The following is a 14,888-nucleotide window of genomic DNA, read 5'->3' as shown; positions in this document are numbered from 1 at the left end:
TTCTGTCTGGGTCACTTTTCACCTATGCTGCCTCCTTTTATTATCCAGGGTAGCTATCTCACCTTACTACTAAAGACACTTGGCTTAACATTACCTAGAAGTGTATTTTATATGTGAAATATGGAAAATAGACTATCACGCTTTACAGTGAACCTTAATAGTCAACAGGCTTCTTTATAACTACATAGGTATATGAGACCAAAATCAAACCTATGAAAATACTTGGTGTAAAGGAGGTGAATTTTATGGAAGTTCTATCATGTGCTTTTAATGCATGGTTTATTTAAATTATATAACTTTCATATATAAAAATAATATTAAATGATCTGAAAATGGAAAAATAAAATGATACATAATGCTATTCCTGAATTATGATCATTTAATTTTGAAAAGTTGAATGGTTTCATTCATAATATAGTGAATAGTATATAAAGTGCTATAAGAATCTAGGAAGAAATTTATGAAACAGGCTTTAAATAATTTGTCTAATTATTTAGACAGTCACATTATCTCATTTAATCCTCAAAACAACCTATATAAGGTAGACATCATTATACCTTTATTATTATTCCTACTCAGAGTTTAGAAAACACAGGAACAGAAACACAGGATATAGTAAGTGGATCAGTTTGACTATGTTCACTGAGAGCATAAGTAGGAGTTATAACAAAGTCCTAAACTTCTGTCATTTACTCCCATCAATAATACTTGTAATAATGTATATGTGTGTGCATCAGATTCCTAAAAAAGTCGCATGCACAAAAACTTCTAATTCCTGAAGTCAATGTTTATGATTCTGAATACTTACACTGCGGGTCAGGATGATTGGCCCCTACTCATCTGCCTCACCCCAGGTTCAGCTCCAATTCGGCTGCTCAGTAACTTCAGCTGTTTCTGAAAATAACTGACTTGTTCAAAGGAGTTGCAAGAGTACTGCATGCATCCTTAAAAGAGATCAGATACACAAGGTGCCAATGGCCCAACTGAAGGCTTCTCCATGATATACTCAGAAGAATTAAAAGAGCTCTGAAACTTGGGAAGCTTAGTTTACAAAAAATCAAAGCACAAATACAGAATGCTTTGTTCTATAGCAGCTACAGAACATACCCTGTACTGTACTTCAAACACACAGTCACGTTCGAATATATCCATAACATACTTCAACCAAAGCATCCTCTGGTTTGAAATGTACTTAGCAAGTATTTTATTGAGTCTTCACAGGGTATTTTTAACAGCATGTGTTTCTAAGGGTTGGGGGAAAGGGAGGCCTTGCCATTATTAAAGTAGTGTCCTTTAGTATTGTAATTTACCTTTTTGAACCTACAAAACACGCTTAAAATGATCAAGGTTAATACAAGACAGTACATGTTTAATTTAATACTTGAACATAATCATGTGTCCCAAACCAGTACTATAAGTTTTTAGAGACTGGGAAAAGGAGGGGCTACTGGGATAAAGTTGAAAAGTAAAAGCATATAATCCCAATTTTTCTGTTTTCACAAACTGGGTGTTTATGGGCTATCACAATGTCTTATTCTTTCCCTAAGAAACTCTAGTTGAAATCAAGGCCTAGAAATACGTAAGGACACAGCAAATCATTAGCAGAAGAAAGCTGTTATTTATTTCAGGAATGTGAACCATACTCTGATAGAAAGCTTCAGTTCTAGATCTTGAAATTGTAAGTAAGAAACAAAGGAGAGGAGGTGGCATCCTACACTGAAATTGATGTAATACTTTAAAGACCATTGAGACAAACTCAAAATTCTCCAGCTAATAGTCCAATTTTCTCCTTCAGTGAAACTTACCTTCTACAGTCTTTTATTTTTTAAAAATTCATCTAACATAGAAATACTTTAGTCAACTGTTTTCAATTATACATACTAAGACGTTCCTTTGTTTTCTTAGATTCTCAGTACCAGATAAACTCTGTAAACAACACTGGTCAATTTCAGTGATACATAATAATCCTTCAAATGTTCCCCAACAATGTTCCCTCTAGGCTCTTCTGTGTGCAACCAATTAGAGAGGCCTCCTTCTTTCTATGAGGCCTGTTAAGATCTCAGAATGTGTTGAGTCTGCTTCCACTAGCAGAATTGCAATTCATGGGCTAGCAATGGGGGACAAAGTCCAACAGGGTATAATGTATGTTTTCTACTAGGGAATACTTGAACTAAAGTAACCATCATAAAGAGCCCAACTGCTCAAACTTGAAACTTGAACAAACCACTCAATAAGAAATAATACTGAGGAAAAACTCATGCAAAACTGACAATTGTAAGAAACAAGGATTTTAACCCATTTATAAAAGATAATATTTTAAAGGATCATCTTTTAAAATAAGAATGATAAAGAGAATGTTGTTGTCTTAATGACATAACTCAATATTTTGTTTTACATTAAATGAGTTTTAAGACCTCATTTTTTATTTTGATCCTAGAAAACTAGATTTACAACAGAAAGAAGTTCCATTCAGTTCCTCCAAACCTGTAATATCCTTTGTACTAGGGACTGTAATAGATGTTGAGTAGAATAAAAGGAGAAATAATGATGTATAGTAAACACCAAAATAAGTATGATTCTGTTTTAAAGATTCAATTTAGGAATAATGAAGGAATGGGAAAAGGAGGAAGGAGAGTGAATTCTCATCTTCCTTAGTACAAATTCAAGAGAAAAATAAAATTTTTAAAATAATAAAATTAAAAAAAAGAACAGTAAAAACATACTATTGATAGAGGTAAAATGTCAGAAACAAACAGCTAGAAAAGATGCCTCAGGGGAGCAGCTCAAAGAAGAGAGATCAAAGTTAACTTGCCAGGGAAGACAGAAAGAGTGGGGGGAAAAAAAAGAACAGGAACAAAAGAGAAAAGGAGTTTAGAGTATGCTAGGAATTGTGAAGGGCAACTATGGCTGGACAAAAGGCTTCTACTGGGGAACAGGAATGCCAGATAAAGTTCAGGTAACATCCTAAACACTGACGCCACATTATGTTCTTATGTGGGAGAGTGCTTCACCAAAAGTAGACTAACAGAAGGATACACAGAGCAGAGGGATTAGAAACATGAGCAGTTTGAAGTCAGGAGACCCAGACAGCAGAAGACTGTAACAACAGACCAGATATGAACATTATAACAAAGAGGAAGCTTCACAGTTACATAATTTAGTATTTCATCTCAGCACTCACAGCGTTCTATATTCTTTAGCCATAAATATTAAGTTATAATAATACTTCGAACTTACACAACTATTAATAAAACCCTACATGAAGTACACTGTCACTCTCTCCTGTCAGGTTCTCAGATAGGAATTTAATACTTTCTAAGAACCACTCTTAATAAATCTTTATTTTTATAATATCCTCTAACACTCCAAAAACATCAAAGAAGTAAACCAAATACTTACAAATTACATTATGTACCTTCTGGGGACATGCCTAGATTCTACAATTTCCCTAGAATCAGAGAATCGAAAAACTGAAAAATATTTTAGAAATAATAAATGCTAAAACTAAAGTCCAGAGGGATTCAGTAAGTCCCACAAAGTCAGATAGTTAATGGAAGATCATCTATATTTCTAGATGGACCGGTGATCAAGGAGAGCTCTGTTTCCAGCTTAGTTTCAGTCCTCTAGCAGGAATTACAACAATGATATTCACAAAACCTCTCTAGTATATATATACATTTTTAAAATAAATTTATGTATTTTATTTATTTATTTTTGGCTGCGTTGGGTCTTCGTTGCTGCGCGCGGGCCTTCTCTAGTTGCGGCAAGTGGGGGCCACTCTTCGTTGTGGTGCACCGGCTTCTCACTGCGGTGGCCTCTCCTGCTGTGGAGCATCGGCTCTAGGCATGCGGGCTCAGTAGTTGTGGCATGTGGGCTCAGTAGTTGTGGCTTGCGGGCTCCAGAGCGCAGGCTCAGTAGTTGTGGTGCACGGGCTTAGTTGCTTCGTGGCATGTGGGATCTTCTCGGACCACGGCTCGATCCCGTGTCCCCTGCATTGGCAGGCAGATTCTTAACCACTGCGCCACCAGGGAAGCCCGATATATACATTTTTTAAAGGTGTATCTCTTACTGTAAGGTGTTTAAAATCCTTTTTGAAACTGACAGTATATATTTAAACTGCGAAAATAAATTATTGATATTCAGGATATAAGTTTTTATTGTGTACTTTTTAGACTGCTAATAGGACAAAAAACAAAAACTAACAGTGATAATTGCCTTTCAGTTATTAAGGAAAAAAAGTAATTTTTAAAAAGTAAACAAGCTACCTCTGGTTGAGCTGGTCTTTCAATCTGACACTCTATGCATAATGTCTGTGAAAGTACAAAGCAGAGTGCCTGGTACATGAAAGACTCTTTTAAAAACAACAGACAGTACCACTTAGTTTTATCATAGGCTCTTATTAAAAGTTTGTCTCCTCCCTTCCTAGATCCAACAGTTTTCTACTTTGCAGCTACTTATAACAAAATATAACAAGAAGTCTACATTCCTATCTTCATTTCAACTGCCATTTGTAACTCAGGCTACTGCAACCTGAAATTCGCTACTGCAACCTGAAATTGACTACTGCACTGAAACTGCTCATGTTATGTCCAAAGTGGCTGCATAACTGCCTTTTAGAATGTATTTTATACGGCCTCTCTGGTAGACACAGCTGATTAATCTTGAAATTTTAAAAATTCATGGTTTTGGTGACACCGATCCTCCTGGTTCTCATTTCTCACTGACCTTTCCTAGTCTCCTTTAGGTACTCCTTTTTCTCTACCCATCCTGTAAATGTAGATGCTCCTCAGGACTCTAACCTCACTGTCTTCTCACTTTTCACACAATTCTCAAATTCAAGTGACGAAATACACAGAACCTTTTGATATATCTTCCATCAAATAAACCAGCAGAGAACGACTACATTTTTTATAGATCCACCAAAAACAGACAAAAAGTATGGTAAAACTGTTATGTATGATTAATAAATCCAAGTTGTCCCATTACTTTTATTTATGAATTTCCCATTGGCTAGTCCTTGTTAAAGGTACCACATCACTAATGACCTTAATTTTTCTGGACACTAGTAAGAGATTCCCTTTATCTTTCACACTGTAAGTAATTGTTTACATGTCTGTCTACCCTCTAATGAGAGATCCCTTTCCCTGACTTTTCATCTTTGCATCTCAAGAAGGAAGCACAGATGACTGGGCTATAATATAAGGAAAGTACAGGAAAGAGGAGGATGGGATAGAAAACAAGGAGAGGTGAAGCGATAGGGGAGGGTGAGGAAAAAGAAGGAATGAAAGTTTTAAAGTGCTAAAAAATATTCTCCTACATCAAAATATTTCATCTTGTTACACAAAAACTGGTTTTTTGCTACTAAAACCAAAAGACAAGGGCATCTCTTGCACATTAGGTAGTGTGAGAACATAAAAAAAAGAAATTAAAGAAATAATCCCAGGCTTAAGAGTCAAGAAAATATCCAGATGAAATGACACAAAAGCACCCAAAGTGACGTACTTCCCATCGTGTATGTGCGTGTGCATCTGCTAACAGCACACACAAAGGTAATTAGAATAGTTGAAAACACGTGAGGCTATTTGGAGTATCACCCTAGAGCAGGGCAGGTTTGCTCACGAGGAAGAAATGGTGAATTAATTCAGAAAATGCACTGGCAAGTTGGTATTTGTGTTAACTCAGCTACTGTACACCTGAAACCAGGAAAGATCAAAGGTCCAAACTGTTACTGGGGGCAATCAATTACTTTGCTAAAATTGGCATTCAAAGACTAAGGAATACAAACTTCAAATTCTGTGGTAGTCAAATGTGGGTTGAAACTAGACTAAATTAGAAAATCAACACCTTTCTGATAGAAAGAAACTCCATTGGAACAACTGAATTATTTTAAAAGAACATTTTTTTTACTGGTTTGTTTTTAAGAATATTCTGAAAGCAAAGGCTTTTTCAAGTTCAACATACCTTACAAATCACAAATTTTTTATGCTTGATGTTAGTTGTCACAACTCTTTAGGACAAAGCCAAGTTCTCTTTCCTACTTATTATATTCCCAAGGATGAGTAACAAAAGATATGTTACTATAGCAAAAAAATGATATAAATTTCTTTTATCTTCTTGAACCTGCCTGGTCAAACTTCTATAATTATCCCGAACTTCATCTCATATCCAACACTGAGAACTCTTTTAGAGTCCACCAGCAAATGATTTAGTTTTGCTATCAATACGGAGAGAAATGATAGCTCAAAAAATAATATGCTATTAATTGAGCAGGTGAAACCTAATCATCAGTATATTCATTTGTCGCCACTATTAGAATTATTTTAGCTTACATAAAATAGTGTGTTAAATCGTCTTTTTAATCTATTGAAAAAAAGTATCTATAGGCTAACATCACTACTTTAAAAGTGTATTCCTTTTATCTGGGTCTAATGATATCAAATAAGAGAATTACTAAAAATATTAATGTGTATATACAATGTGTTTAACACTGGGCAGCAAATTTTCCTCTCCCCTGGTTACTAAACTGGTAGGTACTGAAAAAAAAAAAAAAATTAAGCTTCAAGATTAATTTGTTCTTGCTTTTTCTCAACTAAATTATAAACTAGCCACATAAATTAACTCATTTAATCTTCACAATAACCATCTAAGATACTAATTATTATCAATTCAATAACAGCAAAAATAAAAGTTCACCCCAGAAAAATTAAACAACTTTTCTAAAAGCAAATAACTTGTAAAGAGAGGTACGGGATGTGATCCCAACTCTTCTTATTCTAAATGCCCTCCTCTACAGGGCCACTCTGTCCATCCAAAATGACTTAAGCACTGAGATCCTGTTTCAACATCCAACAGGATGCTCTATTTTCCACTCAGAGAATGAGTGGAAAAGTCATTACACCTAATAAAGCTTTATTATAGCAAATGCCAAATTTTTAAATTGAATCTTTGCTTTAAAATGTTTTCTAACTGTTAATGTCTTCTGAAATAGTTTTTTTAATCATCAATATTTCTACACTACAAGAAAACAAAGTTCCACGAGGTTCAACCACAAGTATAAAGTCTTAAAAATAATAAAATAACTTAATTACATTGCTCAGAAATCAACAGCCTCCCAGTTTTACACAAAATCAAATATCCAAATATATTACATGTATTATCGACATCTGGCTTGCTTAAGTTAGGAAGACTCAGAGTATCTAAATAAAGTGTAAAGATATACACGCTATACAAAAGATCATTAAGCACATCTGACTTTTAAACATTATTTTTTACATTAAAATACTAATTGCTACTCCTTCAATCCCTTTTTTATTTCTACATTTCTTCTTCATCCCCAAATTCCTCTCAAATCATCACACAAACATCTATACCTATTGATCAAAAGTTTTAGGACTGGCTCAGTCAATTCATCAGTGACCAGCTGTGAGAATGCACACTAAGCATGGAGAGGCACACTAGGAATGGAAAAGAAGAACAATGCACTAAAACAAATCCATGTATAACCATTCAGACTCCTCGACAATAAAAGCCCAAACTTTAACCAGTAGGAAAATCTAAGTCCTCTGTAAATTTTAGGAAAATGCTAAGATGAATTATGTCCATGAAACATTCATTAGTTAGACCAAATCGATAAAAATAAAAGGAAAAAAAAAGTTCCTCTCCATCAATCAAAGCATCTGTAAACAGAATCACACCCATGCACACTAGTACCTTTTTCTAAAATCAGTTTTATCCTTTTCAGGCAAACTTTGATACACATAATACCTGTCTACTTAAATATAATTTTTAATAAATCCTAAATGTACTAAAAAGGGGGAAACATTTCAAGGAAGTTCATGGTGATTTGGGGAAAAAAAAAAAAAGCCAGGCCCTAATTTATCTGATTTGAAAAAAGAAATCCCAATTTTCATAAATTAGATTTAGTTAATGAGGAAGTGGTTACATTGCTCAGAAATCACTTCATCAAAGCTTTAAGACAACCACTCCATCAAAGCTTTAAGACATACAGGCTGGAGAGAAGGCTGCTATTAAATCTCCTACAGGAAGAAGTGGCAGGAGCAGCCAGCTGAAATCCTGGCCAGCTATCCAAAAGATCTAATCTACCACATAAGGTTTCAAGAGCACCTGTCTGCAGCCAGAAGCTGGGACCCTTAGCTTAGGGCAAGTTCACGGATAGTAAAATAGAATCAAGATTGTGTACCCAGCTCTACAAAAATGAAATAGTCACCAACTTCCAATTAAATCTACACTGTGTTCAAAGGAAAGTGAGATAAATATTAGATTTTGACGGTTTTCATTTTTGATTCTGGCTTGATTGATCTAAAACTCCATATTTGTTTAGTATCAAAGGCTGCCTTTAAAGCCATGCATATAATAAATGATGGTTAAAGGTTTAGGGTTATTTAGAGAAGTAATTCCCAGTCCTGGTTTGACAACTGTCAAGGATGTGTTGACTGACTTTTAAGGGGCATCAAACAATTCTATAAAAACTGTCACCATTTGAATTCACTTGACTGTTGATTTAAAGTTATGCCACATAACACTATAAGGAAGAAAGATAAATTAGAATAATGAAAATAACAAAATAGAGTAATTCAATTCCAAATAGTGTGGTAATAAGGGACTTAGACATGGGTTACTGACAATCATTTTTCTAGTCAAAATTTAATATTCCACAAAAATTTAATGATAGAGTACTTAATAAAATGTGATCCAGGAATCTGTTTCAAACATCTAAACTACTAACATTATTGGACAATAAATAAAAGCTACTTCCTCCATTCACCTCTTCCCCAAAGATAGCTGTGGTCAAGCAAAAGAAACCAAAAACCCAAAAGCATTCTAAAGACTCACCTTTTGTTGACCGGCTTTTCATCTTTTTCATAGGGTCGGACAAACCATTTCCCAATCCTAACGAAGTTCTTATCCATTAGGCACCTACAATAATTACATCAAGAATACAGTTTCAATAACAAATTAGCAAGTCGCTGAATCAATAATCACAGATAAGATCCACCATTGAAAATAAAAACATCACCAATTAAACTGTCAAAACGTTTTCCTAGTACTTAAAATTCTTACACTATACTTACTGAAAGAATTTTCTGACTTTGGGTATAGATTTTTATTATGTATTATTCTTATACATGTAAAAAAATCAGAATTAATTGGTTGATATGTTCCTGAAACATCTTACACTTCTGAATTGCTTCAAATCCAATCACACTTCTATATTACTTTAACTTTTGTGTGATCAAGGATGTTGGGAATATAGGCAGCATTTCTTAAGAGTACCTCAGAGATATTCTTCCAAGCCACTGACGCCCTTTTTGCAAGTTTTAATGCTGGATCTTTCTTGCGTGGTGTGTGGTAGTCAATTCTTTAGCAGGGATTTCGGTAATAAAAGCATAGCACAGCCTCTTCTACTTAGGTATTTTCTTTTTGTAGACATGGTAAAGCACTTGATTATGGCTTTGCAAAAAAATGAGGAACTGCAGTCATTTCTTCAGTAATGAATATTTTGCTTTCTTCATATCTAAATTGTGCCCCGCTTCTGTTTTCATGCCATTTTGTGTACATTGTTTTTCCATGTCAAATCACAGGGTACTCTTTCTGAAGACATGTTAATGGCAACTGAACTCAACTCATATAATACCCAAAGTGCACACAATTCAGTTGAAGTGACAACAATATAAGTAGCTATGCTCAAATTCACTAGAGTACAGGCAGGTGACAACTATATCATAACTCCAGTCAATTGTGAGATGCCATCATTTGTAAAGAGCATCCCTAATTTTAACAACATAAATATGTGGGAGAAAATGTGCATTTTGAAACTGATGAAATACAGTAATCTCTAATACTATTCAATGAAATGATACATATTTTGTAAGAAAACCTGTCAGAAAGGTGGATATAATTCTTCAATACAAGGTTCTACCTACCAGCAAAAGAGCAGCACAGTAATTCTTTGCTGAATATTCAGGCAATTCTGCACGTGGCTTTTGGCTCTGTAATTTCCATTCCATCAAGGAGGATGGAAACAATTCAAGCCTTCGCCCAACTCATTACAGATTTGCCTTAGTAAATGGCAATAGTTTCTGCTGGCCACAATGTAACTCCCTATGGGCAGAGCCAATTTGAAGCAGTGTCTCATCAAAAAGTCACTTGCTTCAACTAGTTTTATTTTGAAAATGAACTTCTACAACAATCTTCCTTGTCCACAATGAAAAAAAAATCATTTTCAAAGTAACCAGTCTGTTTTCCTAAGATTATAAGTGAACTTGCTTTTTAGGGTTAAAGACTATATGACTCCATTAAAGTTAGAATAGAAAATATGGAATACACAATAAGGGTGAAAGTGCTCAAGAAGCAAAACTGAAAAAATCACCACAGTTTATTCCCTAGTTAAGGGACTTAACTGTGTTTTTTAGGTAGACTACATATATGCTGTCACATTTCCTCAGTTCTTCACTCATTTTTAAAGCCCAGATCTATCTTGTAATTGATTAATGTTTCTTTATTCTCCAAAAGCTGTTATTAAATTGAAGGTGTATCTTAAAATCAATAATGCTTAGAATGAAAGCAATAGGACATGTGCAGAATCACATCAAACATTAAACAATGTCTTCTACTGACACACATCTTCACTTAAGTAAATACCACTTCATTATCTCATAAGTCCTGAAGGTCAGAATTCAAAAGAATCATTTATTCAACAACAGAGAAAACATGAATTTACAGTTTATGGATAGAAAAAACTTCAAGACTTTAGACAGTATAATATGAAAGAAAAACATAAAATATCTCTGATTAAAGAGGACAATGTATAAGGTTTGTTTCAAAACCCTTGCCCTTCTATGAAGTAAAACCCACAAATTCTATTTACTGTTTTCATTCCAGAATAAATGAGGGATTGGAGTGGAAGAGCAGCAGTGCACAGCCAAGATCACTCAACGACAAAGGCAAAAGGCAAAAAGCTAATGAAAATGCTGGGAGCCTAACTCTCTGTGCTAATGTATCTCCTGGAGTTTCCACTACAGATCATATTTCTTTGTCAGGCAATGTCAACACAAGGTTATTATCACTAATACACAAAACAGCCATGGAAACTACTGATTCTTCAATCCAAAATCATCTGGTTCCAAATGAGAGTCATGAATGACTTATGTGATTTTCAACCACTAATCAGCTTCTATGTGATCAGTGATTTCCCTCACACTGAAAGGAAAACATGAAAACACACAATTGCACTGAATGAAGCAGTGTTTTTAACACAGTTTGGATTTGCAACTGACTTATTTCTGCATAAGGGAGTCGTCAAAAGTCATACTGTCACCAGTGATGTGGCAGAAAGTTAGCAAAGTCACCAAGTACCTCAGAGAAGGTTGGGACCAAATTAATGAAGACGCTGAATGTGCTCCCTTTCTCTGCCCTGACGTGCAACTCAACAGAGAATTACAGAATTGCTGAGTTAGATGTAGATATGGTTAAGTATGAAGGCAAAGTTTCTTTTACTCAAGAAACAGGTAAAAAGAACTCAGCAACTACACTATCAATTTTTACTTAATCAGCTTAAAAAACTATGGCGGGTCCAAAAGAGAAACTCTCGGCCTAGGCCTCTATCTCTCTCCCGCTCCTCTCTCTCTATCCTCTCTCCTCTCCTCTCTCCCTCTCCTCTCTCTCTCTCCCCCTCCGCTCCCCTCCTCCTCCTCTCTCTCCCTCTCTGTTTCTCTCTCTCCCTCTCTGTCTCTCTCTCTCTCTCTCTCTCTCTCTCTCCCTCTTTCTTTCTCTCCCTCCTCCTCTCTTTCTCTCTGTCTCTCTCTCCTCTCTCTCTCCCTCTCTCTCTCTCTCTCTCCCTCTCTCTCTCTCTGTCTCTCTCACACACACACACACAGATACACACACATGTATACAGATACACATGGAGCCTCCAAGACTAAGCAGTACAGAAAGTAATTCCATCTGGTGTTTTGTACTTTAAGTTACGGGAAGAAATGTGATGAGACAAGTGGCTTTGCTAAGAAAGACAGTTCTACCACCTGATTGATACCTGGGACTATGCTGGCTCAGGAGCAGATAATATATTGTGGTACTAATAAGCTCTTGGTTCTCAATCATTTTGGGGTCATGATTCTATGTTAAAAAAAATCTAATGAAAGTTATTACAGACTCTTTCTCCTAAAAAACGCAAGGAAAAGCAAAATACTGCATACAATTCCATAGCGTTGATGAACTCTGAAGCAGATCCTAGAGTGAGAACTTCTGTACTAAACACTACCATTAATCACTACTAACCCTGCTTTGGCCTAGAATCCCTCCCTATCCCACTCTATCCTTTCCTCCTCTATTTAATTCTATTCATCCTTCCTGTCCCAGATCAGCACAGCATTCTAACATCTACAAATCTGTACTTTCACCACTGAGTTGTAATGAATCATTTCTGTGGCTCTTTTCTCCCAAGAAGCTATGAGCAATTTGGGGGCAGACACAGTTATCTACCTTATTTACTGGCAATATTCAACAAATATTTAAGTGCCTATTATGTAATATGCTTTATGTTCTGCTCTAAAGGAATAGGTCTTCAATAAATATCTGATAAATGAATGCTATACACCAATGAGTATTTTCCTATTCTCAGTATAATACTGTTACCCTTCTTGTTTGTAACCACTAATCATGGCCAGACTCACACTGTTATTTGAATTTTGTGTGCATGTGTTTGAGGTAGAAAAAAATTATGTATTTCATTTCTTTATAGTCCATCACCACTCACTCCAGACTAAAATCATAGTAGATACTCAACGTGTGGGAAATCACATAGGTGTTAAAAAATTTTAGGAAGGGACTTCCCTGGTGGCGCAGTGGTTAAGAATCTGCCTACCAATGCAGGGGACACCGGTTGGAGCCCTGGTCCAGGAAGATCCCACATGCCGCAGAGCAACAAAGCCCGTGTGCCACAACTACTGAGCCTGCGCTCTACAGCCTGTGAGCCACAACTACTAAGTGCGCGTGACACAACTACTGAAGCCCGGGCGCCTAGAGCCCGTGCTCCGCAACAAGAGAACCCACCACAAGGAGACGCCCACGCGCCGCAAGGAAGAGTAGTCCCCGCTCACCGCAACTAGAGAAAGCCGTGTGCAGCAACGAAGACCCAATGCAGCCAAAAATAAACAGAATAGAATAGAATAGAACAGAACAGAATAGAATAGAATAAATGTTTAGGAAGACTGGCACTACTGCCCATATGTTTTAATTATACTTGAAGAACAAAGTTAAGCAAATATTTTTAAGAGAGAGAATGCTAAGGCATAAAAACTACAGAATATCAGAAATATAATTTCCCTCTTTTATAACTCTATCAACCTTTATTTTATTGTTTTTGAGGGACAAAATTTATATTTAAGTTGATAAATATATAAACCTAGCAGACAAACTTCATCTGCCAAAAAGTGCTTTAAATCAACATCACAAATAGTGCTAAGACTATGTATCAGTTAACCCTGGCTGTCCACTCAGTAACGCCAATCATTGTTACTGAGATTTTCAAAATTACCTTACTATTAAGATATGACAAAATTCTGTAAAGTAGTTCAATATTATCTTTAAAGATCACAATGTGATTTCAGATTTATAAAATGTTTTGTAAGCAACAGTTCTAGGTAAGTATTCATCTTTAGAAATAATTCCAAGCCCCCTACTACCTCCCTAAAAAATCACTGTTTCAAGAAGAAAAGAAACAAACAGGTGCTGAAAAATAAAAAAGAAATCAGGTTGTGTGTGTGTGTACATGTTTCTGTGCCATGCCCAACAGCTCTAAATAATTAACTACAAGAACAACTTGACTCTGAAGCTGGCAAGCCCCAATCTCTAACCCCAAAGCCATGGGCAGACTTGACCTAAGTTTACAAGAGCCACAGCAGCAGCCACAGCAGAAATCAGCAAGCCATTTCCCAGACGGGATAGTTGGGAGGTTTAGAAGGGAGCCACCGCTGGCCTGGATCTTCTGCGCCCCTCACATTACGCAGGTGTGACAGTTTTCGTAGATTTAAAAAGTCCAAGGATAGTGTTCCTCTACCGCATCCTCAACTAAACTGCCCCTCAGTGTTATCATCTACTTACAGAGCTGCTCACATAGACTGAATTTTATACAACTTCGTACCAGAGCATCCTCACCAGCATCAAAATCTTTACCTCACAATCCAATTTACATCAAACATGTATGAAGTCTCCTCCCAAGAAACTGCAGTGCTCCCCATTCCCAACTAAAAAAAACAAACAAACAAACAAAAAACAACCCATATAATTTAAGGCTGAAGACACCTTTTGCAACGAATCCCTTCTATCTTCATTACTTTGGATTCTTACTGTGCCCTAGTGGATGCTGTTCTACTGGATGCTGTCTCCTCTGGCCAAGTAATTCCTATTACTTCCACCCTCTCCAAAATCTCTGTAAGGCTAAGGTCTTTTGTAGGACTAGCCTCACCTGAAACATCCATTCGACTTTCAAACATTTAGTGTCTAATCCCACTCTCTAACCACACTAACAATAACAATAAATTTAAATTTAAAAGTTAAAGTCTTAATCCCTTCCCAGTCCTAAAAATATTAATAGATGAAATAATTAGTCTTAGGGTGAACATGTTTTTCTCTAAACATTTACAATTAGATATATGCTTTCATTCACTTGTGTCTACAATGTCTGTAGTGTCTCTTCCTTTAATGCACATGCCCCTTAGGTCTAAAGGCTCATTTTTCTACTTCTTTTAAAGAATTGCACACTGTAGCAATTTAACAAAATGGGAATTTATTAATTACTCATTTCCAGCTCCTCTTATCACCTTATTTACCAAAGGACCCTCAATGTTGCAGGATCACATAACCATTTC

At 35.9% G+C, this 14,888-nt stretch overlaps 1 protein-coding gene across 2 annotated transcripts in view; it reads right to left on the bottom strand.

Moving 5' to 3' along the window:
• The window catches only part of MED13L (mediator complex subunit 13L), a 295,113-nt gene that overhangs the window by 115,829 nt on the left and 164,396 nt on the right, over nt 1-14,888 (bottom strand). For both annotated transcript variants that reach the window (XM_036874359.1, XM_036874358.1), the window contains exon 4: nt 8,854-8,937. In XM_036874359.1, the coding sequence (XP_036730254.1) occupies nt 8,854-8,937 (84 nt within the window). The remainder of the gene's footprint in view (nt 1-8,853; nt 8,938-14,888) is intronic.

Source organism: Balaenoptera musculus, chromosome 14, assembly GCF_009873245.2.
Source record: "Balaenoptera musculus isolate JJ_BM4_2016_0621 chromosome 14, mBalMus1.pri.v3, whole genome shotgun sequence".
NCBI lineage: Eukaryota > Metazoa > Chordata > Mammalia > Artiodactyla > Balaenopteridae > Balaenoptera > Balaenoptera musculus.
Note: the sequence above shows the minus strand (reverse complement) of the source record. Positions and strands in the feature narration are given on the sequence as shown.